This window comes from Antechinus flavipes, chromosome 5 (genome assembly GCF_016432865.1).
Source record: "Antechinus flavipes isolate AdamAnt ecotype Samford, QLD, Australia chromosome 5, AdamAnt_v2, whole genome shotgun sequence".
Classification (NCBI taxonomy): Eukaryota; Metazoa; Chordata; class Mammalia; order Dasyuromorphia; family Dasyuridae; genus Antechinus; species Antechinus flavipes.
In genome coordinates, this window is record NC_067402.1 from 291,028,288 (window position 1) to 291,056,243 (window position 27,956).

Sequence of the window (27,956 nt, forward strand, 5' to 3'; positions counted from 1 at the left end):
TCCATCCCTTCCTCCTTTCCTCCCTCTCTCCTCTCCATTCTGTTTTCTTTTCCTTCTTCTTTCTCCTTCCCTCCTTCTCTTCCTTCTTCTCTGCATCCCTTCCTCTTTTCCTTCCTTCATCCTTTTCTCTGACTCTTGCTTCCCTATGAGAGGCTGCCCAAGTCCAGCCTCCTGCTGGAGGCCTCCCTCAGTTTCCTTAGCTGGCAGTGCCTTACCTTAGTTTTCTTTATAAGCCTGTTTCTTGTAAGTGCACGGTTCCATGCTGTTCGACTGTAAGCTTCTTGAGGGCAGGGACTGTGCCCTTTGCCTTTCTTTGTCTCGCCAGTGCTCAGTGCCCGGTGCTTGCTTTGTGCAAGAACGGTCTCCTTCTCTCTCTCCCAATTAGTGTATGGGCTGTGTCCCTGAAGCTGTCCTTCAGTCACATGTGGAGCTTCTGGGACAAGACCTGGTTTTCATCTTGGTGCCCCCGGAGCTTCTGGCCCAGGGCCCCGCACACAGCAGGCACTTGGTAAATGTTTGCTGAATGACTAATATGCTTCAAGTTCTTTCCATTATCAAATTAAAAGAAAAGTCAGTTCTTCCCAGAAAATCCCATGAATTTTTTTTTTCCGAAGAGGGCACAAAAAAGTGAAAGCTGGAGGGGTGGGCAAGCAAGCCTGGTGCCTTTGTGCTAGCCAGGGGACACCTCCACATCAAATAATTTGAGGACCCCTCTTCTGACATCATTGCATAAGCCCCGCTAAACATTTATTAAGCACCTGCTGTCTACAGAACTCCGGGCTGGGCATTAGGTGAGATCCTTTCCATTGCCTCGCTCCATGTGATTGTTGGCTTTTTATGAGTTTAATCCAATCTCCTGGTTCACTTTTGATGCCAGAATGAATTGGTTAAGGAATTTGGAACAAATGCAATGCCCTCAATAGTGTAAAGAGAAAAAATGCTCGACTGATTGTGCAACTAACACAACCCTGTGTTACTGTAGTGACTGACATTCGCCCTAGAAAAGAGGTGAGGAAATAGAGCTCCCTCCTTATGCTGGAGAAGTGGGGGACTATGGGTGTAGAATGCTGAATATGTTCTCAGATGCAGTTACTTGGCTGGTTTTACTTACCTGATTTTCTTTGATTATTGGATGTTGGTTCTTGGGCCTGTTGGGAAAATGTATTTGAGTGTGTGTGTGTGTGTGTGTGTGTGTGTGTGTGTGTGAGAGAGAGAGAGAGAGAGAGACAGAGACAGAGACAGAAAGAGACAGATTCAGAGACAGACACAGACACAGACACAGAGACAGAAAGATACACATACACACAGAGACAGAGACACAGAGACAGCTAGAGAGCCAGAAAGACAGAGAGAGAGAGAGAGAGAGAGAGAGATGGATGCTGTAAAGATAATATTTGTAAATGACTATAATATAAAAATAAAAGTATCTACAAAAATCTTTTAGAAATTATAGGATTGGCCCAGAATGCCTTCAATGAGATTTTAAAAAGGGGGGCTTTTAAAAATCAGGATTGGCCTAGAATGCCTGTGGGCCCAACCAAGGTGGGTCAGCACCTTCTCTGCAGCCTAAGTCTTTGACGGCTGGTCAGAGTGGGGAGAGGGCGATTTGCTCAGGGTCACTTACCAATATGTGCCAGGAAATCACGGTCTTTCCAGCTCCCCAATGCCCTAACCACTGTGGAACTCTGCCAGGCGCGCTCTTCTCTGAACACTCTGTCAGCCTTCTCCGAGCCTCCCAACTGGAAATGAGCCCCTTCTGTTTGACGCTCTCAGCTCTCTCTGATCTCTTCCATTCACTCGGTTTCCTAGTTTGTCGGCTGTACCTTCACTTGGCACACTGCCTGGCACAGAGTAGGTACTCAAATGCTGATTGACTGAAAAAGAGAGCAGGCACTCTAAAGTATCAGTTATTGTGGTCAAGGACGATTTTCTCTCCAGAAATTAGCACGTAGGTACGAGTTATTCAATATTAACTGAATTTGGCTAGGATGACCCGGGGCCCAAATGTGCACCCTTGCTACAGCGGCCCACTGGTTCTGATTCTCTCTCCTCCATGGGATAGCTGCTATTTCCCTCTCCCCCCACCTCCCCACTTTAAGAAATTGAGAAAATTAAGGTTTCGGGCCTTGGGCATCTGTCCATGATTATAGACCCAGTAAGCAGCTTGGCCAGTGCCTGAACCAGCTCTCATGTGCAGCCTCTGGGTCTGGAGTCAGAAGCCCTCGAGGGGCCATGTTGCTCCCTGTCTCCGGCCTTCACTTCTTTGTTCCGTAAACCCAAAGGACTTGACCAAATGATCTCCCAGTTTCCATCTCATCAATGAGCTTACAATCCCTTCTCCAAGAGATCATAACCAGCAGCCACCTTAGGCGGCTTCCACGGGCCATCCCCAGGCAGATGATCCCCCCTCACCGTGGTCCCCGGGCTTTCCTCAGCTCAGACAGCCTGGGCCAGCCAGAACCCGGGTTCCAGTGGCAGAGACCTCAAGAGCCAGGGTCCTCTCCTCACCCGCTGCCCGCCCTTTGGGAGGTGACCTGGAATGCCAGCTCCAAGAACCAGAGTGATGGGCGCTGGGGCCATGACTTGGCCGAGTTGGCGAAGGGAAAGCTGAGGGAGAAGGGCAGCTTCCTCACCCTGCCACCTTTCGATAATAATAAGATTTGTTCCCGGATAAAACTCCATCACCCCCTGGTTTGGGACACCCATGCTTGGGAGGGAAATGAAGTGAAGGCTCCAGGGACAGCCCTTTAATGGGTGCTTGGCTGTAGGGGGAAGAGGAGGAAATATGGCATGAGACAGAGGGCTGAAAAAAATGCACCGCTTAGGAAAATGTCCTAAAATGGTGTTAAAATGAAATAAAAAAGGAAGCTCTGACTCATGACAATAGGATTAAAAGCTCAGCACCACAGAAAAATCATTATTTTGTGAGGCAGGAAAAAACCTAATTGAATGGAACCCCGAGTCCCCCCCTCTGGTTCCCCAAGAGCTTTGTGGGGAGCTCTTGGCTCGGGTTCCGGTGCCGCTATTTTCCTCTAGAGAAGTCGGCTTGGATAACTTTGTTAAAACTCCATAATGAGCAACTCTGTCTCTTATTTGTTTCCTCTGTAGAGGAGGGAAGAAGATGGCCCCTGCTGACTGTAGGACCTTTAGGAGGTTTTAGTTAAATGCAGAGTTAGAAGTGGAAGCCGGCAGAGAGTCCCTTCTCACCTGTCCGGGTCCCCACTGGAAAATGACCTTGGATCATATACTCTCCTGGTCCTCTGGGACTGAGATTCCGAGGTCTAAAATTCTGTCCTGAAGTTCCAGGTTCTAAGGAACCGCAGCCAAAGTTCTGTGGCAGGATTGGCGTGAGGGAGACCAAGCAGCAGCTATTGCAGTAGTCCGGGAGTCGGGACGAAGGCTGCTCCCTCCCGGGTGGTCAGAGGAGAGGTTGCTGAAGGCAAAATGGCAAGGGCCCGGCGCCGGATTGGATGTGGAGATGGGTGGGGGGCCTGGGGAGATGGGGGTGTCTCCATGGTAACGGGAAGTTCCCAAGTTTGTGTTTCAGGTTCCCCCTCTCTGTTCCAAAGTCTCTTCCAGCACTGACTTTTGAGGAGAATTTTCAGCTCCTTCTTGCTAATTCTCTAGTCATTAGATTTCATGCTTTTCTGCTACAATCAGCCTTTTATACGTGAGGTCTGGCCCATGTAGTTTACGTGGAATCTTTTCTCTGAGTTTCGCTGTCATCCCTTTGAAAGGACATTTCTTTCAGAGCCAAGATACCTGTGGCAAAGGGCTTATGGCTGTGTCCCAAGACACAGCTGGGACCCCTGACTCTGCCTCTGACCGCTGGAACTGAGCCACGCACACAAGGCAGTTAAAGCTCTATCCCACTCTGGACAGGCAGGCTGACGGGGCTCCGGGCTTGGGAGCTGCAATTTCTCAGTTCTGTTACTCACCTCCCTTCGGACTCTCATTGCGCAGTTCTCAATGTAGGGCTGGAAGGGACCCAGCAACAGGTCAGTCCCAGCATTGCACAGGGTGGGAAGCGGACCCCGAGGAGTAACATTGGGTGACTCGCCCGGTGTCATGGAGGTTAGCTAACCCAGGGCCTCTCTGACAACAAATCCAACACTTTATGTTGTAATATTCTGAGTCTCAGTTTCCCCACTTGGAAAACTGCTATTATTAAAATCCAAAGTTGTTTTGTATATAAAATGGAATGTATGCAAAAGTATCTTGCAATTAGAAAGTACCATTTATTATTATTATTGTTATTATTATTACTATTATTATTTTGCTGAGGCAGTTGTGACTTACCCAAAGTCAGACAGCTGGGATGTGTTAAAATGTCTGAGGTCAGATTTGAATTCAGGTCCTCCTGACTTCAGGGCTGGTGCTCTATTCACTGAGCCACCTGGCTGCTCCTCCCTCAATGTCTGCCATACAGTTGGGGCTTGGATCCTCCCAGAGACAGAGACAGGGAGGAGAGGATTTCTCAAGGGCTTACTATGGGCCAGGCACTGGGCTAAGTTCTAGGGATATAAATAGCCACATAAACCTCAATCCTGACCCTCCAGGGCCTCACGCTCTAAGGAAGACCGTCCTCGAGGGTCTGGAAAACAGGGAGGGCAGGCAGAGTAAGCTTGGACTTTGCCCCCCAAGGTCCTGGGCCTTCTGCCCGCTAATGCTGTCTCCCTCTTCATCTCCTTAGGGGAACCAGCTGGTTCCTAGCACAAGAGTCAGGGTTTGAACCCAGGCGCTAGGGACAAAGAGGTCCCTTGCTGGGTAGGAGACTGAAATCAGCCTCTCGGGCATGGTGAGGTTGAGATCATGGGGCTAGAAGGGGCCCTTGAGGGCATTAGTCCAACCCACTCCTGCTGGAAACTGAGGACCCGCAGGCTCAGTGCTATGGATCCTCCGGCTCCCTTCCTGCCCTCGTTGGGCAGGAGGCAGAGAACAGGGGTCCAGCCCCAGGCAGGGAGGTGCATGAGCCAGTACGCCTAGGGGGCCCAGACTGGCAGAGAGGGGAGGGCTCCCAGTGACCGCAGGCAGCAGGCAGCAGGGTGCCAGCCAGGGGCTTCTCTTGGGACTCCTCTCTTCCTGGAGCCCTGTAAAGATTTCCTCAAATGTGGCTCAATTTATTTTTCTTAGGAAAGTGGATACTTGAAGGCCGTATGACGTTTGTTTGGCTCACGTCTGGATTTCTATCAGATTGTAACCTCCAAAGAGTGTGGGGACTTCTCAGACTTCCCAAAGAGCTCTTCCCACGTGAGGATCTGGGGACTTCCTCCTGCCCTCCTTTCCCCCTCCCCCTCTCACCTGTAATTAGGCAGGATTAGTGTGGGAAGAGCATCCAAGGCTTGGGAAGTCCTTCCCTGGAATGGTTAGGTAGATATAAGGCTTAAACTGTGGCTCCAGAAGGGTGTGCTGATGGAGGATGCTTCATCTTTCTTGTCTATTAAATGGGAGGAATAAAACGGCCTCCCAGGGCCGTTGTGAAGAGTTAGTGAGATAATGTGCATGGAAGAAGACTGGTCTTCTCTGTCTAAGGCCCCTCCCTGTTCTAGGGACCCTCCCCCTAGCTCTGACAGTCCCTGTTCCAAGGTTATAGAATCACGGACTTTTAGAGCTGGCAGAGGACGTCTCAGCCATCTAGTCCAGGCCACAGAGGGAGGAATGCTCGCTATAACATACTTGGGAAGAGCTCACAGAACCCCAGAGGTGGAGAGCAGAAGGGACAAGGGCTCCCCTCCAGCCTTGTCACTCCTCTTCCATTCCTATGGTCTCACTCACCAGGGCTTAGCTGTTTTGTCCGACAGCTCTAGGACCCAAGGTTGTAGTTTTTCTGGGCCCAAAATGGGAGTTCTTCCAGGTGTCAAAATGTTCTCTTTAGCTCTTCACAGCAACCACTATTTTTGCTCTGTCCCTTCTAGCAAAAAAAAAAAAAATCCTTTTCTTTTGAGGAAGAAGGGGGAGACATTGAAGAACTTGGTCTGATATTTGATGTCATTTGCCTTCATCTCATCTAGCTCAAGCAAAGTCCCTTTTCTCCAAATATAATTGGTTGTTTTTAGCTTCCCTCAACAGTCTTATTCAGTTCACTGGAAGCTCTGAATTATTGACACTTCTTATATTCCATGTTCTTATATTCTTTTTCCACTATCTGGTCCTACTTCCATCTCTATTTCTTCTTCTTTAATCTAAATTGATTGGGACTACCTTATACAGCCATCTTTGGGCAAATCCTGTTTTCCCTTCCTCATTGAAATTGTTTCCTTTATATCTTTAGAATTTCATTCTCGAGCATTTTTCATCCCTTTTAAACTGACTCCTTCTGAAGCATTTAGACGATGGGATCCTATTGTCTCTTCTCTGATCCCATTGATATTTGTTGGGTTCCGGTCAGACTATGTGCAGACTTTCTTTTCTCTATCACAGACTCTAGGATGAAGGGGTCATTTCCATGGGATCCATGGGATCATTTGCATCCCAGTAACCAGTTTTCCCTCATCGTGTCCATAATATAGTCTTTCCTTGTGGGTTACTCTATCTTTTGAATGAAGAAATGAACAGTAAGCAAGTCAAGATATCATCAGCTTCTTTGCTGATGGCAGAAAGATCTCTCTAGCAGATGTCTAGTTAACTGAAGTCTTCCCTCCCCCAATCCCATCAGGTCTCTGAGCTAGTCTTATGATCTCTTACCCAAATTCCTCATCTATTTCTTATTTCTGTCCAGGTTGTCTATAGTATATATTCAGTGATAAAAACGAACATTTCTAACCCTAAATTCTTTCCTGATTTGGTCTTTACCTAAATATTTTTTCCTGTTTTTTTTCCCCCTTTTCATCTTTGACATTCTATAACTCTGTAAAAATACAGGATGTATTTTTATACAAATTTTATACAAATTTTTATACAAACATCTATTTGTTTGTCCCATGCTGATAGCAAAAACATGGATCCTTGCTTGGTTCCAGCTAGTAATTTCCTCTAGATAGTAGTCATGTTTTGCCCATATCTTCAAAATCCCTAGCCTGGCTTCCAAAGCCTTCCAGAATCCATCCAACACTTGCTCTTCCTCTTCTCCAAGCCTCAGGATCTTCATCTTTGAAATGAGGATAATAATTATGTATTTTAGAATGTCAGTTAAGCTATTATGTCATCTGAGTGGGTTATTCTTCCACTGAAGTGGATCACATCCCATATACATCTTTCCACCCTGTGTAGTTCTTAGCAATCAATGGCTTTTTGTAAAAACTAAAACCTACAAAGATGATCCATATGGTTCATGGGGATGAGCAGAGCACATGTTATCCTTTGATCGTACAATGAGACCAGAGAACCTCCTTTTATGCCCCATATTTTCTTTATAATTTGATTGCGCCACTTCCTCATGCATGAAAAGATCTTTGGCAACATACTGTGGTCTTTCTGCTCCCCCCGGCATTTCTTTATTTTCCTTCGTTGTGATTCTCTGAGTCCCAGACAAACAGCATCACTGGGTGGGGAGTGAGGAAAAGGGAAGCACATTATTATTCTATAGCTCAGTGGACTTAACCATCCAAACATGGGTCATCAGCTGGACAATATTTCAAAGTTGAACTAAATTGAGCTACTATGAGGTCTTATGGGATCATTAACATGGGATTACTGGGGATTATGTGGGATTAGCATGGGATCCTAGATGCAGAGCTGGAAGGGACTTTAGAGACCATTGAGAACAACTCCTTCATAGCAGAGAAAAGGCACTGCAGACTGAAGGGATGGACCCAGAGCCACACAGCTGGTGAGTTTCTAAGGGAGGATTTGAATCCTGCTCTTCCTGACCCCAATTTATTACTCTCTCGACCGTGCTATGCTTCCTCTGCTCATGGGAAGCATCTTATTGGGGCAAAGGAAGACTTTACCACTACATCTGTTAAATATGACATCTAAATTAAATACTTAAAAAGGTGGGGGACAGCTAGGGGCGCAGTGGAGCACCAGTCCTGTAGTCAGGAGGACCTGAGTTCAAATCCTTAACACTTCCTGGCTGTGTGAACCTGGGCAAGTCATTTAACCCCAATTACTTCAGCAAAATAAATAAATAAGAAAACTCAACCAACACTAAATATTCCCTACACCTCTCATGTGTGGCGGAAAGCTCTGCTAAGCTGAGAGAAAGCCAGTCGGGGCCAGTTACATTCCCTGAGAAGTCTCTTAGAGCAGAGCTCTAAGCTAGTCCTAGTGTGGAGATGAGGGATAGGGCTTTGAAGTCCAGCCTTGAGGGAAACTCATTAAAAGGAAAGAGTCGGAAAGTGAATGATAAAGGACAATAAGGAAAGAAAGAGTCCACCTTAGCAAGTCTCTCAGGAAGAAAGAAACTCGGCTACAGACTTGGACAGGGCAGACACTAATAACAGAAAGGACTCTGACCTCTGGGTCAGGTAAAAGAGTCCAGACATCTATGAAGAAATATTGCAAGGCAAAGCAAAATTAATCAGCACTAAGGGGTGCCATGGTGCCTGTGCACTGGGTTTGGAATCAGGAAGTCCTGAGTTCAAATCCAGCCTCAGGCACTTCCTAGCTGGGTGACTCTGAGCAAATCATTTCATCTCCTCTTCCTCAGTTTTCTCATCTGTAAAATGAGCTGGAGAAGGAAATGGCAAACCACTCCAGCGTCTCTGTCTAGAAAACTCCAAATGGGGTTAGGAAGAGTTGGAAGCTACAGACTGTAATCCCAGTGAAGAAATGCAACAAGAAAAGCTTCCTTCTCCTGAAAGCTGTCCCAAAGGGGAATGGGTGACCTGGGGAGGGAGGTTCCTCTGGAGGGCTTCAAACAAAGGCTGTGTGAACACCAGCTGGGAATCCCAACTCGGGTATTAGACAAGCATTAGACTGAGGTCCCTCCCTTCCAACTTGGTGGTGCTGATGATTTCTAAGGGGCCATTTGGCAACCGAATACAAGCTATAATGGTGGAGGGTGAGGGATTAAAAGGTTGTGGGGGGACAGAGGAACCCTTCTCTGCATTTGTGAAATCACTTCCCACTTCCGTGCTGTCCCCTTGACTGGTTGGGTTGCCCAGAGGACCAAATGAGATATTAGTAAAGCAGTTGGCACATAGTAGGTGCTTGACAACTATTCCCTTCCCTTTCCCCAATGGTAACGATAAAATTAATTACAACCCACGGCATTGGGTGACTTACAGGGAGCTTTCATCACTGCTTACTCCCGTTTTACAAGTGGGGGCACCGAGGAGCTAGGCTAAAAGCCTTGCCCCACATCCCACGGCTCCTATGGGCCAAGCCCCCTGTCTCTCCTGGGTCCCTGCACACTGAAGGTCTGTCTTCGTGGAACTAGGCCTGGCCGCTTTGATGACGTCTCCCCATGTTCTCTGTGTTGCAGACATAGATGAATGTGAAAATGACTACTACAACGGGGGCTGCGTCCACGAGTGCATCAACATCCCGGGAAACTACAGGTGCACCTGCTATGACGGCTTCATGCTGGCTCACGACGGCCACAACTGCCTGGGTGAGTGAGGCCGGGGGCCGGGGGAGGGCCTGTGGGCGGCCCGGGCCCAGCCTTGGGTTCCAGGAGCTGTCGTCGGCCTGACGGAGCTGAGGGCAGCCGGGGCGCGGGGTGCGGCCCACGAGTGAGCTGGGAATGCTCAGGAGCAAAGCGGGAGAAAAAAGGATGCTCTTCAGGCTGTATATTCAAGCTGTGATGGCGTTGGAGTATGGAGTGTACGAGAGTGATGGGACTGGCCAAATATGGGCCCACTGAGGCCCAAGAGGGACCTTACAGGGCGCGTCAGGGCTGGGGGCGTCAGAGCTGGAGGGCTCAGGGCTGGGGGCGTCAGAGCTGGAGGGCTCAGGACTGGGGGCGTCAGAGCTGGAGGGCTCAGGGCTGGGGGCGTCAGAGCTGGAGGGCTCAGGGCTGGGGGCGTCAGAGCTGGAGGGCTCAGGGCTGGGGGCGTCAGAGCTGGAGGGCTCAGGGTGTCAGGGCAGGAAGGAGTCTCAGAAAGGAACCCACTACGTCCTTTACCCAACAAGCAGCAGAAGCCCAGAGAAGCGATGGACTTAACCAAATTTGTCCCAGAAGCCCCGGCGGAGTCAATTTGAAACCATACTGTGTTAAAGTCTGGAGGGGGCGGCTCGTTCTCCCTTCGCTGGCGAGCTCTGGCTGCCGCTTCTGGCTGGAGGCGCGTCCTGGCTCACGCGGTTTGAGGCAGAAGGTGACTCCTTTGGTTCCCCAATCCCCCTTCCAGCCAAACCACTTTATTCTGATTCATCGCCTTCAGAGCTTCCTCCAGATGTTCTCGCCAGGCGTGAAGAAACTTAGAAGAAAATGTTTTGCTGGTTCTCCTGAGAGAAAGTGCAAGGGCCGAGAGGCTCCCCCCAGCTCTGGCACCCGGCGCGTGTGGGCAGGGCAGCCACAAGCTAGCATGTATTTAAAGAAGAGCAGCCAGAAAGGTGCGAGGGGGAGAGGGTCTGAGACTCCTGCCACCGGGACACCAGGTGAAGGAGCTGGGGACGTTTAGTCTGAAGGAGGAGAGACGAGGGGCTGGGGACAAGGGGCAGGATGACCAATGCCCATCATCTGAGGGATGAAGGTGACAGAGAACCTCTTCCAGAGGCCCGGCTCGGGTTTCTGCCGGAGGAATTTAACGGCATTTATTGACAAACTTCTGTGTGACGGGCACTGTGCTGGGCCAAGACAGAACAAGGCAGCCCTAACCCTCGTCTGCCACGTGGCTGGCCACATCCAGAGCACTGCCTAGAGCACAGAGTGGGTGCTGAGAAGCCCTCGGGGCTCCAGCGTGGAGCAGGCCTTTGGGCCACATGGGAACCCTCTAAAAGAACTAGAGAGGAGACTTGGGGATGACTGGGTAGCCCTCAGGCAGACAGGGGCCTGCTCTCTCCTCCGGGCCCCAGAGGACAGACCAGAACTTGCAGAAGAAGCACGTAGCCTTGATAGAAAGAAAGTGGAAAGCCTCCGACTCTCCAGCCATGCTGGGTTCCCTTTCCTACACTGTAACTGTCGCCTCCCCCATACCTGGCTCCCGGCACACCTGGCTGCTGTTTCACAAGGTGAGTGGTATCCTGGAAGCAAATCTCATTTTGTGTCCCAAGAAAAGAGCGCGTGAAAAAAATATAGATTTAGGATCAAAAGACTGAGAAAATCTCTATTAGGGTTTTGCCCCCAAAAGTCCAGTTCCATAAATCTCTGTTATAACGCAAGGTTCTTACAGTTGTTTGGGGTACAAAGGTGAAACACCACTGAGCCCCTGTCCTCCAGGAGCCATGTACATAGAGAAAATCTGCAAAGTCTAGTATGCTGGGAGCAAAGGGGAAATCCAGACGGAGTACCCTGGGGATTTTGGAGGAGGAAGAGAATATTTTTCTTTTTGTGGAGGATGGGGAATCAAGGAAGGTTTCTGGCCCAAGGGTGGGCCTTGAGGAGAGAATGATTTCCATGGGAACAGATGAGGAAATCATCTTTCCTCAAGCTTCCATTTCCAACAATCTATAAGGCTCTTTATGCCAACTCTTACAGATTAGGAGACTGAGGCCCACAAAGTTAGCGACTGAGTGCCCCATGTTACCTAGGAGACTGAGAAGGGGTCTGCCTGTACTGAGATAACAGGAGTCACCCCATAATTACCCACTGTTGGCCACCATCCCTCCCCATCACTCCTCGGCCAGAATTCATGAGGCCCGTGGTCTGTCTTTCTGGAACCATGCTGATGTAACCTTCTGTGGAGAGCCTCAGCTGGATCCATGGCTGCTGATAGTCACATAAGTGCTAATCATCATCATTTCAAGAAACTTTTCAGCCTGAAAAGTATTTCCAGATTAATTTGCAAAGATGAGGCCGATGACTTAAAGTTTATTCTTTTTTTTCCCCCAATTCCCCCTTTTTCTCCACTAAAGCAAATGGCCTTTCCTTGGGGCAGTCTCTGGCCAATGGATTTGTCCTGGAAAGAGGCCAGATTCTTCCTGGGGGGGAGCCAGAATCCCTCTCTATTTGACATTTTTATTGGGGGGATTTCTCAAATAGAACTGAAAATGACCCTGTGGGGAATCAAGCTGTAAATGAGCTGGTTTTTTCAGCTAAAGAACCAAGGGGACTAACAGAGGGGCCTTTTGAAAAAAGGAGCGATCACTAGATAAGACGAGTGATAGTTATTTAACCTGGTACAATGAGATCGTTTTTGCATCTTAAACGAAAACCAGTGGTAGGTGCATTTTTCTCCTTCCCCTCACAGTACCAGAGCCCCAGAGTTCACTCGTCCAGATGTGGCCTTTTCCTGGGCTCTTGTCATTCACAGATGGGAAAAGAGCTTCCTCAAACTCCTTGCCCCCAGGATGCCACAGGGAGCCCTCCGACTCTCTGTTGGCTCCCTCCGGGGTCTTGGCTGGCTGTAGGCACCGGGTCCCAAAACGTACCCCTTCCCCATCTGTCACTGAGCACTGATCAGGTAGTGTCGGGGTTCGAGGGTGTCGTTCTCTCCCTGTGAGAGTGGAAATCAAAGCAGCTCTCATCCCATCTTATCCTGGCAATCATAAACCGAGAATCACAGAAGCTTAAAGCTGGAAGGGCCCTAAGAGGAGCAGAGGGCCTCCACAGGCTGAGAGGTCTCAGCTGGACACACAGGCAGCAGGGCCAGGAGGTGACTCCCAGCCCAACACTCTTTCCAGGGAATTTTGGACTCTTAGCCGTCCAACTGACCGGCCCAGAACACAGACCTACTGGGTGCCAGGGTATTACCCCGAGGGTGCTCTCAGGGTATTAGAAATAGTCACACGCAAGTGGACAACAAAGACCACGAAAGCTCAGGCATAAGCCTCTAGCAACCTGTGGAGAAGGAAAGCAGGATAGCTGCTGCTATCCCCACAGCGAGCCACCATTTAAAGATGGCCGTCAGATTGACACTTGCTAAGGGGAATGGGCGTGGACGGGAAGGGAGCACTGTCCCACTCCCTCGCTTCACCTGCCCTTCATGGAAGTGGGAGAGGGCAGCAGCTACATGTTGCACGTTCTGAAACTTTTTCAATGTATTGATTGGTTGTATTGATTTTTTTCTCTATTTGTTAGATGGGATGACTCTGGGAGAGAACAGGGGAAGGAAAAAGCTACTGGTGGGAATGATGAGAATGTGAAAAACAAAATGGATAATTTTTTAAAGGAGTGGTACCTTCAGGGAAGTGTCTCATTCAAAGCTCAGGCTGGATAATGGATGGCCAGTGCCGAGCCCGAGGGAGAGCCTCCAGCCTGGCTCCCCAGGGCCGGGAGCCAGCCAGGGCTAGCCATTGGCCCGCCAGCTATCAGGAGCTGCCTTCTCGGAAGGAGTCTGGGAGATCACAGAAGCAGAGCAGCTCAGGGCAGGAGGGGCTCGGTGGCCAGCAGTCCAACTAGGACAGAGATCTGCTCGACCCAGCAAAGGGAGTTCTCATGATGGGAAAGCGGTTAAGCAATCAAGCAAGCCCTCCCAGTTGTAAATCAGCTTCCAAAGCGCGTGCCAGGCCTGGGCTCTGGGCAGGCCCCAAACCCGTCCCCACTCTTGGAAAACCTCCTTTCTGTGGGACGGAGCAACATAGACACAGATATACAAGTGGGAACCAGGGACCTAATGTATGTAAGGAAATGGAGGTGGGCCCGGGGATCAGGAAGGGTAGCAGGGGGAGCTGTCGAAGACGGGGCGACCTGAAGCCGAACCATATTAAAATGCAATCGGGAAGGAGTTCATAAAAGAAATAAAAATACCATAGGATATTGATAATGTGAATATGTGGTTTTCTAAGTCAAAATGCTGCCGGCCGGGAACCATGTGTATCATCTCGTGGATTTGCATTTGACACCACTGGAGCAGAAGGCAGAATTTCAGCTGACTCTGGAGAGCAGCCAGGGATTCTAAGGGCAGAGGCGGTGGGGGGTAAGATCTGGGGTGTGGGGGTAGCCTGTCCAGGGCACAGGAAACCAAGCTGAAGCAGAGGAGGAGGAAGGGAGGAGGCGATTGGGCTGGAACATGAGCGTGTGAACCTTATTCATCCACAACCAGCCGGGAAGATAGGCTGGGTGTGAAATGTCAGAGTTTGCATCCTAAAAGCAATGAGTGGCTGGGAACGGCAGTGGGAGCTGAGCTTTAGGGGGCTACAGGGAAAGTGGATTAAAAAGGAGAGAAAAAAGGCTGGGAGATCGATAGCCCGGGAGGAGGTGAGAGCATCTAAATCATCGATAGGGTCACATTAATGAAGGGAAGACAGATTGAGAGAATGGAGAACACTTGGCAACCATTGGCTATGGCAAGCCAATGAAGGTGAGGGCGGGCCGTGAGAGGGAGGAATCGAGGATGCTTCTGGCACTGCGAAGGTGAATGATACAGAGAAGCTTAGACAAGGCAGGGGTTTAGGAAACAGATGGGTTCTATTTTGAATATGTGGAGCTTGAGATGCGCAGGTGACATCCGAGTGGAAATGTCGGCTTCTGGGCAGTTCTTGTTAGAAACCCCCACTTCCCCGCCTTCATCCGTCTCCTGCAAGTTCTCCCCATCGCTCTGGGGTCTGGGTCTGTCCTGGGGCAGCCCTCTAGAAGGCAGCTCTCTTCTTTCTCTTTTCCTGGGTTTTCTGACCTGACAATTTAGTGGGTACCAGGAGGAAAAGGAAGGGGGAGCCAACGAATGTCAGAGTTTCTTCCGTCTCCCTGTAATTGCAGAATCACATTCACTCCGAATCAGAATGTCTCGCTAACCAATCCCAGAGGAGGGAATTGGGCTATGATGTCACCAGCTTCTGCTCGAACATCACCAGTGCTGGAAAACTCGGCGCACGCTGGGGCTTCCTGCAGCCAGACAGCTCCCATTGGCAGGGCTCCTCTGCCGCGCAGAAGCCACGATGCTGTCGCTTCTACCCCCAGGGGCCAACCATGGCAGCTAATAATAGCTGACAGTTATGGAGGGCCTACTATGTACCACTGTGCATGTGCTGAGCACTTTACAAAACGTGGCATTCCTGGAAGGGGGTACAGCCAGGAAAAGGCCCAGATTCAGGAGATGGAGTGGCTTGTTTAAGAAATAGCAAGAAGGGTGTTTGGGCTGGAGAATGGGAGGGTAGAAGGGAAGAGGAAGCAGGATGTGAGAGACAAGAAGACTGAAAAGGTGGGAAGGGGTCAGGTTATATGACAGCTTCTTGTAGTTCTGAGATTCCCTGACCTCTGGATGGAAAATGAGAGCCAGGGTCTCACCAGGGCACTGGACAGTGGACCTCTCCTATTCCTTTTCTCGAAGAGACTGAAGTTTCAAGAGTGTGAGGGAGGTTGGGTTGGGGAAAAGGCTGGAATTTTAAGAGTGTAAGGAAATTTGAGTTGGGGAAGAGGCTGGAGATTCAAGAGTGAGAAAGGTTGGGTAGGGGTAGAGGCTGGAGTTCCAAGAGTGTGAGGAAGTTGCTCCCCCTACTCCCCAGATGCTGAATGTCAGCCAATTGTAGCACTAATTAATTTAAGATTGCATCATCATGGTCATGATTAAAGGGCCCAATGCCCTCTGCCTTCCTTTTGAAGCACATTTCCTTGGCTCTCCAGGGACAGCTGGAGGCAACGTGCTGTTTGCCGAACCCCTTGAATGAAGGCTGCAATTGCCTGTGTTTATTTTTCTTTATACTTAGACAGTTCAGATCAGTTCCCTTCGGAGGGAAGGAGAAACATGGAGCATTTTTAATGTGGAACTAAACAATCCACTGAGGTCACACGCTCTGTAAACAGCCAGCATTTTTACCAGGCACTTGAAAGATTCCTTCCTGTTTTCTTATTTATCAGCCTCATTCCTCTCACTGATGGCCCTCTCCTTCAGTGCCTCATTGGGGTGTGCGGATGACCCCAGGCTCTCGAAGGCCACGCCAGCAAAGCACAGACACTGACAGGTCCTGCCTGCTGGAAAGGCTTCACACATGGGCCGCTGGGGACCTGTCAGCTGTCACTCCGCAGCCAGACCCATGGAGAATTGGTCCTCGAGTAATGAGTTATTTTGGCAATACATATTATTATTCGGGATGACTTGTGCCCATGGAACCTTCTGAACTCCTCTTAGAATGATCAGCCACAGCGGAACACAATGTACTCTGACCCGTACATCATAATGTCATTGATTCTCTTTGAAAATAAAGGACCAACATTTTGGCAAAGATGAAGGATCAATCTCCAAGTGATAAATTGTTTTGACAAAGATGTGTGAAAATGAGCAGAGTCAGGCTTGAAGGAAGGAAAGAAAAAAGGAAAAGAGGAAGGGAGGGAGGAAGGGAGGGAGGAAGAAAGAAAGAAAGGAAAGAAAGGAGGGAGGGAGGAAGGAAAGAAGGAAGGAAGGAAGGAAGGAAAGAAGGAAGGAAGGAAGGAAACATACTTTTATTCAAAACCTACTAAGTGCCAAGTAGTGTGCTAAGGCCTTGACAAATGTCATCTCATTTGATCCTCACAACAGTTCTGGTAGGTAGGTACTATAATTACTTCAATTTTACACATGAAGAAACTGAGGCAGACTGGTAACTTGCCCAGAGTCACATAGCTAGTGTCTGAGGTCAGATTTTAATTCAGCCTTCCTGACCCCAGGACTCCCCCTTCTCCACCACATCATTTAGCTCCTTTGTTTCGACTCCTCTATCTTCGCTTCTCCAATCCGGTTCCCCCAGCTGACCCTCCATGGATTCAGGGCTCTTCACCATGCCGGTGGCCCTCTGTGGATGCTCCGCAGCTCATCAGGGTCCTCCCACACAGAACTGAGCCATTCTTTGGATGAGATTTGACAAAGGCTGAAAACAGTGGATCTCCTACTTCCCCATTCCCCATGCAGGCTCTAAACAGGAGTAACCAGTTACTCTTTCATTGAAGTCACAAGTGCCTTCTATGTGCCTGACACCAGAAAAGGACTTAAGTTTAGGTGATCCCAGTCTGGCTTCTCCTGAAGATAAGGGTACCATCCAGGTCTACAGGAAAGTCCATGAGGAGGTTTCACCCCCACCAGGATGTCCAGGAGGCTCAGAACAGTCCTGACTGCCCAGCCTTGGTCGGCTGACCTGGGACCTCTTGTCTTCAGGCTCTAGGATCTCTTCTGGTGGAAGCTCCCCTCCCAAAGCATCTCCCAGTACCCATGGGGCCGAGAGCTCCCAAGGTGGGGGTGGGGGGGAACATGCGAACTACTATGTACAAACAAGCTGCAGACACAATAAACTGAGCATAGTATCAGAGGAAAACCATTAATGAGGTCTGGGAGGGTCTTCTTATAGAAGGTGAACTTTAGGGTGAGATTTAAAGGAAGTCAGAAAGTGTAGATGGGGGGTGGAGAATTCCAGACATAGGGGACAGCCAGTAAAAATTCCCTGTTAGAGATGGAATATTGTATGTGAGGAACTTCAAGGAGGAGAATATCACTAGATCATACCTATGTGGAGGGAGCGAGGATGAGAAGCCTGGAAAGGTACTAGGGGAACAGATCATGAAGAGCTTTTGATTTTTCATTTGATCTTCAAAATAATAGGGAACAACCCCTGAAGATGAGTGAATGGAGTGGGGTAGGGGTGACACAATTAGATTTGGCTTTAAGGAGCTCAGTTTGATAAATGAGTCAGTGGTGGTCTGGGAGAGAGACCAACCAGCAGGCTATTTCAGTTGTCCAGCTGTGAGGGGACCTGCTGACCAGAGTAGTGGTGGTGCTCCACTTGTTGTAGATGGCCACCTCAAGTAATTCACCCAGAAAAAGAAAGAGAGATCCAGGATGAGAGCTAGTGGGGATAGACAGATAAAGGGAGGGTTTTTCGAGGAGGGGGAGACATGTACATGTTTGCAGGCAGTAAGAGGTAGCCAGTAGACAGGAAGAGATTGGGATGATGGAGGAGGCAATTTTCTGGAGAAGACAGGGTGGAATGGGATTATTTGTGCACAGAGAGGGGTTTACTCTCATAAGAAGGGCCACCCTTGATGCAAAATAGGTAAAAGAGGGGATAAGGGAAGAAAGGTATGATCATTTTTGTGGGTAGCAATAGTACAGTGAAGAAGTAAATTGTGGGAAATGATAAATTGAGGAATTGGGAGGTTAGTGTGAGAGAATATCAACATGTATGTTGAAGTTCTTTTGTATGAGGGTAGCATTTGGAGAGGAGAGAAAGACTGTGAGACAGGCTCTAAAATCATTGAAGAAAAAAGGAGATTGTTGGAGATGTCTGCAAACAATACCCACCAAAAACTAGATTCGGTGATAAATGGGTCTTGAAGAAACCTCAGAAGAACAGAGGTTATTGAGTATTTGGTAGGAAGGGGAGAGTCATGTGGCACTGGGAATCAAAAAATCACTCTCATAATTAGTGTTGCAAAGGATGGCCAGAGAAGTTCTGTCCACAGAAGGAAGTCAGTTTGGGATGAGCACAAGAAGATGGAGGAAACAAGAAATGAAAAGGCTGAAGGAGAAAGCTAGCTTTATGCTATGCAAAACAGCTCAGAACAGAAAACAATCCCTGTCCTCCAAAAGCTTACATTCTACTGTGGGATATGACATGTTAAGAGATAACTAAATTGAAGATAAATTTGGGGTGAGGAGGAAACAGTCACAATTCGGGGAATCAGGAAAGGCTTCCTGTAAAAAGTGACTGCTTGAGCCTTGAGGAGAGTTAGGGGCATTAAGATACAGAGATAAAAAGGGAGTATACTCCCAGCATGTGAGACAGGCTGTTCAAAGACGTGGTGTCAGGAAATGGAATCCTGAGTCCATGATGGCAATTTAACTCCCCATTGTTCTTGTACATGAATAGAGCCAGTGCCATGGCGATGGAGATAAAGAACTAGCTGAACCCCTTGTGGAGATTCTTTTTTTCAGTAATTTCCAGAGAGCCCCAAATGCAGGCCCCAGTAGGGGTTATTGGGGATTACAGGCCTTTGTCTGCGGCATAGCTCTTAATCTATCCCTTAGCATCGTATAATATTTAAAAGAAAATTATCTTACTTTTATTGATGTCTTGCTTTTACATTTTTCACGTCCAACTAGATTCTTCCCCTTTCCTCTACCTAACAAATTACCTCTTATAACAAAGTTGTAAAAAGAAAGGGGGGAAATCAAATAAATTTTCCAACATTAGCCATGTCTCATAGTAGATGCAATATGTTCCTGATACCTAGTCCCCACCTCTGAAATGGAGAAATGTGCTTTTTCTTAACTTTTCCAGGGCCAAGCTTGAGCATTATAATTACCCAGTATCCAATTTTTTTTTATTCTTTCCATTTATAATATTATAGGCATTATTTTCCTGATTCTGCATTGATTCATAAAAGTTTTCAAATACTTTTGCCTTTATCTCTGTCATTTCTTAGAGCACAGTAATATTTTATTGTATTATATACACTGCAGACTCTTTAGCCATTCCCCCAGATGATGAGCACCCACTTTGTTTCCGATTCTTTGCTATCACAAAAGGAGCTCTGACCATTATGGTGCGAATTGGAACTTCCTTTCTGTCTTTGATTTCCTTTGGATGTCTATGTGCTGCTTTCTTCAAACCGACCTGTAGCCTTCCTTGCCTTGAGTACATCATGGAACATTTTGCACTGGATCAGTGAGGAGGGGAGCTCTGCCTTGGGCTCTAGGAGAGGAGGGGGGTAATGGATGCTTCTGCACACCAGGTTTTGCTGTTCTGGTAGCAAACCATAGAACTCGTATCGTTTCCAGAGAGACAATTACTGGGACCACTAGGATAAAACCGAATAAAGGGTCCTGGTCTCCAGTCTTTATTGATTAGGTCTACAGATGTCTCATCTCAGATTTTTTGAGGTTTATCAGAAGAGGTATTGAGAGGAAGGGGAAGCTGGGGGGGATCAGAGAAGAGAGATGAGGAGAGTAAGTTCTCTTTGCTCATTTTGTCTTAATTCCAGATTCTTTGAGGAGGAAGGGACCTCAGAAGGTCTGAAAAGGGGGCTTTCTGTCCACTTCTGTCCAGACCAGACTGCATCGACCCTTTGCTTACCTCAGCTCTCCTCTTTCTGGGGAAAATTCATGGGGGGATGGGGTTCAGATGAAGTAAAGAGGCATGAATGGGCTGGGGTCTGTGCTGTGGGGAAGATACTCACCTTGCTGAGATCATTGCACCGGAGTAATGAAGAGACCATCTCAGTGGCTGCCCATCCTTCTTTTGTCCTGGAAATAATCCACAAACTGTGTGCCAAGGGTGATCCTCTGGGGTGATAAAGCAGCACCACAGAGAGCTGACTGCTAGGAGATGAGCATGTATTAGGCACCTACTGTGTATTAGGCACTGATTTAATCCCCACAACAACCCTGGGTGCTGTTATTATCCCACTTTTACAGATCTCAGGAAACAGAGAGAAAATCATTTGTCCATGATAACACAGCTAGTAGCCAGGATTTGACCCCAGGTATTCCTGGCTCTGGGCCCAGCACTCTACCCACTGCAGCACACTGCTTCCCTCGTGAGGAAAGGGAAGGCAGGTAGGACAAAGCGGCTGTTCCATGCCTCTTTTATCTGATGAAGAGGAGCAGATGATGAGGAAGGCCTCCCACATCCCGGTGCCCCTGGTACCAGGTGTTTTCAGAACATTCCTGAGAAACCACACTCCAACCTCCCCAACTAATTAGCTCGCTAATTAAAGCCACCTGGGCAGAACTGGGACTTCTGGCATATCTCACTGTTTGGGAGTTCAAGGACTAAAGAGGAATTCTTCCGTAGGCATGTGGCCGAGGCTTCCAGGAAGTGAGTGCATTAGCAGGGCGCTCGGTAGAGTTTTCCCTCCTGCAGGTGTCAAGGACCATTAAAAAGTCACAGATTGTCAGAGCTGGAAGGGACCTCCATATCAGGAGCCAGAGGATGAGTCTAAGATCCAGAGATGAACAACTGGCTAAACTCCCTTGTCAAACTCATGGGGGTCCAGTCAGAATGCAGATCTCCTCCTTCTCTTCCTCCTCCTTCACTTCTCTTCTTCCTCCTCTCCCTCTCTTTCTCTTCCTCCTCCTTCACTTCTCTTCTTCTTCCTCTCCCTCTTTTTCTTTCTCCTCCTTCACTGCTTTTCTTTTTTCTCTTTCTCTTCCTCTTCCACTCCTTTTCTTCCTCCTCCTCAGCTCCTCTTCCTCCACCTCTTCTTCCTCTGGTCTCCCTTTCCCCCTCCTCCTCCATTCTTTCTCTTCTTCCTTCTTTTCCTTCTTCTCCCCCCTTTTTCTTTCTCCTCCTCTTCCTCCTCCTTCACTTCTCTTCTTCCTCTCCCTCTCTTTCTCTTCCTCCTCCTTCACTCCTTCTCTTCTTCTTCCTCTCCCTCTTTTTCTTTCTCCTCCTTCACTGCTTTTCTTTTTTCTCCTTCTCTTCCTCTTCCACTCCTTTTCTTCCTCCTCCTCAGCTCCTCTTCCTCCACCTCTTCTTCTTCCTCTGGGCTCCCTTTCCCCCTCCTCCTCCATTCTTTCTCTTCTTCCTTCTTTTCCTTCTTCTCCCCCCTTTTTCTTTCTCCTCCTCTTCCTCCTTTTTTTCCTCCTCAGCTCCTTCTCTTCCTTCTCCTTGTCTGCCTCTCTTCATCCTCCTGCTCCTCCCTCTCAGGTGGGCTCACAGTTTTCTTCTTCTTTTGGGTGTTGCTTTGTCCAAGCGCTGTCCTTGACCTGGGTTCCTGACCGTCGGCACATCTTGTTTGGTTCATTTCTTGCTGACAGGAAGTCAGTTTTTTAATCATGGGGTAAGACTGCTTAGCTCTGGGGATACAAAGATAGAAAATGCCCTGGCTGAGGAGGAATACCACCCGTGGAACAGTAACTGTGATAGAAGGGAGTGTGGAGAGCAGGTGCTCCGGGGAAGTTGAGGGGGATGGCTTTCACCAACTGGGAAAGTTTGTATTAGGGAAAGCTTCCTGCAAGAGCATCCCTGAGGCTGCACCTCGAAGAAAGAGACCACCTTCCAGGCACAGACCAGCGCTCACAGGCAGGCAAGCCAGGGGTTATTAGATTGGAAAATACACTTCCCAAAGCGAAGCTAGGTTGTCAATCTGAATTTTTAGTACTTGCTCTCCTTCAAGGATGCAATCGTGATGCAGAGGGCAGCCCCTCTCCGTCCCATGGCTCTGTGTGTGATCTACAAGAGATTCCTTGGCCAGAAAACGAGCCGTCTCCTGGATAAGACTCATCTGAGAGCAGTTCCAGAGGGCACTTGGTCCATCCCTCATTAGTCCAGGTTGGCAGATCCTACAGTGTCAGAGCTATTGGAGACCCAGAGCGGCTTCCACCTTAGGCTGAGAAGCCACAAAGAGACTTCGGGGACAAAGGATGTTCACAACAGTAATCACCAGTGATGCTGGTCCAGTACGGCGGCAGTGCAGAGTGCAATGGAGTCAGGGGTGGCTAGGATGGGGCCACGCTGGGAGGGCATTCTGTGAGCTACTCTCCGAAGCCACACACGCGTTGCCGTGCCAGGGGGCCCAGAAATAACTGTGGAGCCCATGTGGCTGTTGGAGAAGGAAGGAAGGAAGCTGTGCAGGAAAAATCCCTTCTCACCCATGTAGGAGAAATCTAGCTGTCCGTGCAGTGGGCAGAGCAACAGCTCAGCCACCAGTACTTCCAGGGCCCAAACCAGTGGTCAGCCAGCCTCCTCTGACAGCTCTTTGGGAACGGGGAAGCCCACTACTCCTTGAGTAGCCCATCCCACATTTGGACGACCCCATCGTTAGGAAGTGATTCCTTGTTCAGTCGTGTCTGACTCTTTGGGACTCCTTTTGAGTTTTTCTTGGCGGAGGTGCTGGAGTGGATGGGCTTTTCCTTCTCCAGCTCATCTTACAGATGGGGAAACTGAGTCAGGCAGGGTGAAGCGTCTTGCCTGAGGTCATACAGCTAATGACTATCTGAGGCTGGATTTGCTAAAACTGACTTCCTTCTGACTTCCCCTTCTCTTCCTTCTGCCCTCGCACAAAATGAAGCTGACTCCTCCAGCTGGCCCTCGTATGGCCTGGTCTCCAGTCCCTTTGCCACCCTGGTCACCCTCAGGGCTTCCACCTGGGCCGGAGGGGGTGCCAGACTTGGAGTCAGGAGCCCTAGCTGGGCCACATCCTCTTGTAGGAGGACGGGCAGTGCCCCTGGATGCCCCCATTCGGTCACGCCCCTGGACCCGCCCCAAGAGGACCCGACAGAATGTGGCCTAATGAAAAGCTGTAATTTAGTGATGAGGAGAAAATAAATATCTCACTATTTACCCAGGCAGATTCAGCTGCGTCAGTAAACAGGGAGGGAAAATATGGACGATGATTTGGGGTAGGAGGGACAGAGAAAGAAAGGACAGAGAGACACCTTCATTCACGGCTGAGCCAAGGTCATAATTTTTAAAACTACAAGGAAAATATGCATCTGGTAAAAGGCTTTTTTTATTAAAAGAAAAGCACCAGGATGGGCGGTGTGTCCCACAAAGGGAAGTTTTAAGGGAAAACAGGACTGGAGGCTGGAGGCAAATAGCATCTGAGTCAGCGGGCCTGTTTGCTTTGGAAGTGCCCGTCTGGGGTCAGAAAGGACGCTGTCAGTGCCCAGTTGTTTATGAAGCCCAGGCAGCCGTGATGACATCTCGGGGCCGGAGGACGCTGCCCTGCCTGTTTACTGAGCCGGCATCTGCCACCGGCCCTCCCCCAGGCTGCCCCAAAGCTGGGCCTTCAGGGGCCTCCCTCACAGAATCCCCCATCTCAGGAGAAAATGGCTGAGCCTGCGGACAGCATAAGGCTTGCCCCACGCCAGGCTGCCATTGGCTCATCTGATCCACACACCACCAGCTCCATTTTACAGTTGAGCAAACTGAGGCTTGGGATGGTTTCCTTACACAGAGAATCTGATTCAAATGGAACTTCTTCCTGACTGTCTTTCTCAAGAACGTTTCTCTTTCATCCATCTGATCAACAGGCGTTCCTCCACGAACTGCAGTGACATGTAGGTTTGTGGATTCCCAGACAGAGCTGGAAGAGCCCTCCGGGGCCATCAGTACAACATCACTCCTTATGGCACTGGCGAGGAGAATGGGGCTCTAGGAAGCTGGGTGTCCAAGGTCTCCCGAATGGCATCATAAAGCAAACTTTCTGGTTGGGGGCTGAACGAACTCCTCAAGGGCTAACTAAGAGTAACAGCTGGCCCAAACAGTGCTTTCTGGTTTGCGAACCATTTCACGGGGGCTCTCTGAGCTCCCTATGAGGGGTGAGATGTGCAGGGCAGGGGGCACTTTTTCTCTTTGAAAGAAGAAGACTTGGTGGTCCTTCCCTCTCCCACTCCGTGGTCCGGACCCCTGGGTCTCCTCCCTCACGTGGAGAATGTTCTCCATCCTCACCTCCACCTTTCAGAATCCGTCTCTCCCTTCAAGCTTGGGCACGGATCCCACACCCCGCCAGACTCTCCATGCCTTTTCTGACCTACCTGACCGCCCTCCGCCTCAGATAAATAACCACAAGGTGACTCAAGGAAGGAGAGAGAGACGATCCTGAGGGGAGGGGGAAGGCTTCCAGAAGCAGGTGGCATCCGAGACCAACCGCACAGAGATGGGAAAACCCCGGTTCTGCTCCCCTATTCGCCCCGCGCAATGCTGGGAGAAAACCAGGGAGGAGCAATACATGAGACAGATTGTTCAGGATGGGAGAATGGGCATGGATGGCTTGTGGCCTATGTCACTAAGAAAAGGCCTTAGTCCTTGCCCTGAAGCTGTGTAGGGAAAATCCTAGAGAGGAGAGACTCTTGCATTTTCGGGCTTATATTCCAGGACTTACCTAGGACAGGGCTCTACATATGGGAAGGTGATCAATTATTAATTAATAATAATTTTATCAACTAAAATTAAAAATTAATAATTAATTAACCATTAATTAATAAGTAAGTTAATTATTTATATAACTATCTAGATATTTAAATATTTTTAAAGCATTTTCCTCACAATAGCCCTGTCAGGTGGCTAGGGCAAGCACCATGACCCCATTTTCTGTGCAGAAAAAGTAGAGATTTAGGGAAAGGAAGTGCCTTGTGGCTTCTAGTGACTCCTGGGCAGTTCCCAAATGGCATTTCACGTCCTCACTGGCTTCTCCAAACTTGAGATTCATCTCTATGTAACTGAAATTGCTTGTTTGTTTTTCCCATCAATCCATCCTTGTCAGCTGCTTGGATGCCGCTGTGGGGATAAATCGCTTCTTCTCTCCAGGATCTGTGGCAGAAGTGAAGAGGGCAGGGGTGGGGGCTCCCTCCCGCTGGGCTGGCTCATCCTGGTGGAATCTGGAAGCACAACCAGGGACATGCTGTGCGGTTTCGCCGATGGAGCCATGGACCCCCTCCAGGAAGGGTTAGGCCAAGTGCTGAAAATCAAGAGGACGTAGTAGGGCTGGCGTCCCCCTCGTCTCCTCTGTGGTTTCCCATGGATGCCGCTGCCCCCTCCCACCCACCAAGTGCCAAGAAGTGGACGGAATGTCAGCGACGCTTTGGTCCGGTCCAAGCTACGCCGCCATCCTGGCGAAGGGTTCTCGACCCATTCCTTGAAGACATCCAATAATGGAAACCCACCAGCTCCCTCTCCCACAGTCTGTGGGAACTCGGATACTTGGCCAAAGCTGTTCTTTCTATCAGGTTGAGATGTTCATCTCGGTAACTTCCACTCCCTCTTCTTTGTTCTGTCCTCTGGGACCGAGCAGAACACACTCAATCCTCCTAGAAGAGATTGCTCATCAAAGACTCAGGCAGCCTATTCCCCGCCCCTCTCTAGCCCCCTCCCCACTTGAATCTACCCCTTCTCCGTGGGCAGGCTTTGTATTCTTGAGTTGGAATAATCTGCTCTGTAAACCACAACGTTCCAAAGTAGTTGTGATCGTGATTATCATTAGTAATATTAAGTAGCTTTAAAGAAAGCCATAGGATGCTGTGGGAAGTGATAGCTGGAGAAAAATCTAACTAATGCAGCGGCTCTTAAAAATAACTCTCCCTGTCACGTCCGTGTCTTTGACCTAATCAGAGGCACAGGGGAAAATTAAGGTGGGAACATGGGGAAATCTGGGCTCTCTGGGAAGCTGCACCTGTGACTTGACATGAGCTGGAGCCTGAACAATGAGAGGGCTGGATGGGGAAGGTCCATCTCAGACCTGTGTTTCATAGAAACCATGAAGAGCTCCACATACAGAAGCAACTGCGCTCCTTCTGCTGTGGAGGAGGCTGTCCGGGAAGGAGCACGGGTTCTCTCGGGGAGACCGCAGGAAAGCACAATCTCATGGCCTCTTTCAGCTCCACAAGATGTCCTAAGAGAGTGGGCTCTTGAAAGGCTCTGCCAGGGGTCCCCAAGCTCTGAGGGGTCCAACTCAGCGGCCACGGCTTTGGGTAGGAAGACCAGGACAGTCAGGAAAGGATCAGCCGAGCTAAGGTGGAAGAGACTGCCTCCCCAAGTCAGCTTCAGGGGCCTGAAACAGTGGCTATCGGCTCAAGGAGAAAGCTGGGGCTCTCTCTCATTGGAGGGACAGAAGAAGTGTCTATTAGAAGGCCCTGCCCCTGGTAATCCAGAGCTCTCTCCATTCCTCTCCTGGGCTGAATGATTTCCCAGGTCCCCCAAGCAAGACCAGGGCAGAAAACCCAAGAGCCGGCTCTGGTGGAAGCACAGACAGGACTGGCTCTCCTCGGAGGCACCTACAGGGGTCATCCCCCATCCTGGACTAGCCCATCTGAGGGTCAGGGAGCCCTGGAGGAGCCCCCAGGGCTCAGGCCTGGGGTGGAGGCTGGGCCACATGCTTGGCCCTTGCAGACAATCCCCTGAGCATTTTGGGCCTGGCCAAACCTACCGAGAGCTTTGCCAAGCGCATAGTCCCTGAAGCCTTAAAGCTCGTGTGTATTTTACAAGAGATTGGGCCCATATGTTTCTCGTTTATTTACACTTAACTCATCAGATGCAATTTTGCCAGAGCTGTTTGATGTCCAAGAAGCTTTTCTCCCTAAGCCGCTCCTTGGCAGAGGAGGAACAACCTTGCTCCTTGCCAAGCAGTAGAAGGGCCAGGAGGCCGGCCAGCAGAGCTGGCCAAGCTGATGGGGTCCCGAGCTGAGGGTCGGCTCTCCCGGAGAAGTCCTGGACCGGCTGCCCTTCCTCCAGCACCCATCCAGCGCGTCTGCTGGGCGGGCAGGGGAAAGCTCCGTGAGCAGTCTCTGCTCATCCCCGGCTCCTACTCTCCACCCATGGCCCTTCTTGTGAGCTCTTCACGGAATGGACCCATCTGCCTCCATCTCCTCACGGACCAGCCGCTGATGGCAGGTGATAGAGAATGTCTCACGTGTACTGCCATGTGGTTTACAAAGGCTGCAGTGGTTTCTGAAACACTTTATAGTTTCCAAAACATTTTACAATTTATAGTCCAGCATTAAAGCATTTTGTGTTTTACAAAGTGCTTTACAGATGATAAAGTGTTCGGCTTACAAAGTGACTAAACACTCCCAACAAAGCTTTCCCATCTTACCGAGTATTTTACACGTTACCAAGTGCTTTTGTTTACAAAGAGCTTTTACATCCATTCTTTCCTTGGATCTTCGCATCAAACTATCAGACCGGGAATTATTTATGCTCCTTACACTGATGGGGACCTCCCGAGGTCATGTAGCTGTTGTGAGTCTAAGACTTTGGTATGCTGGGTGACCTATGACATCCCTTCTGGGCTATGAGAACCATCCTGGGATCTGGAAATAATTCCCAAATCATCAATAGTCCAACTTCCTCATTTTAGAGAGGAGGGTCTTGAGTCTGTGAAGGAAAGAGATTTCCTGAAGCTCTTCCTCAGGTACCCACGGGTTCCCCTCATGTTACTGTTACCCACTGTAGGCTCATCTTTCTTTCCAGAGATCCCGGCCCTCACTGTCTGTGCTCATGCAGAGCTTTGTGGGGGTCCTGGGGCTGGGGGCCTAACAGTCCCGCTGGATTTTCCAGTCTCGGATGGCCCCCTCCAGGGCAGTGAGCAGACAAAGTGCGGCGCTGCCCTGGGCCATCCGGCAGGGCTC

At 49.4% G+C, this 27,956-nt stretch overlaps 1 protein-coding gene across 2 annotated transcripts in view; it reads left to right on the forward strand.

Annotated features, from left to right (window-relative positions):
- Positions 1-27,956, forward strand: part of SCUBE1 (signal peptide, CUB domain and EGF like domain containing 1) — a 221,684-nt gene that overhangs the window by 20,610 nt on the left and 173,118 nt on the right. For both annotated transcript variants that reach the window (XM_051962306.1, XM_051962305.1), the window contains exon 3: positions 9,368-9,496. In XM_051962306.1, coding sequence (XP_051818266.1) covers positions 9,368-9,496 — 129 coding nt within the window. The remainder of the gene's footprint in view (positions 1-9,367; positions 9,497-27,956) is intronic.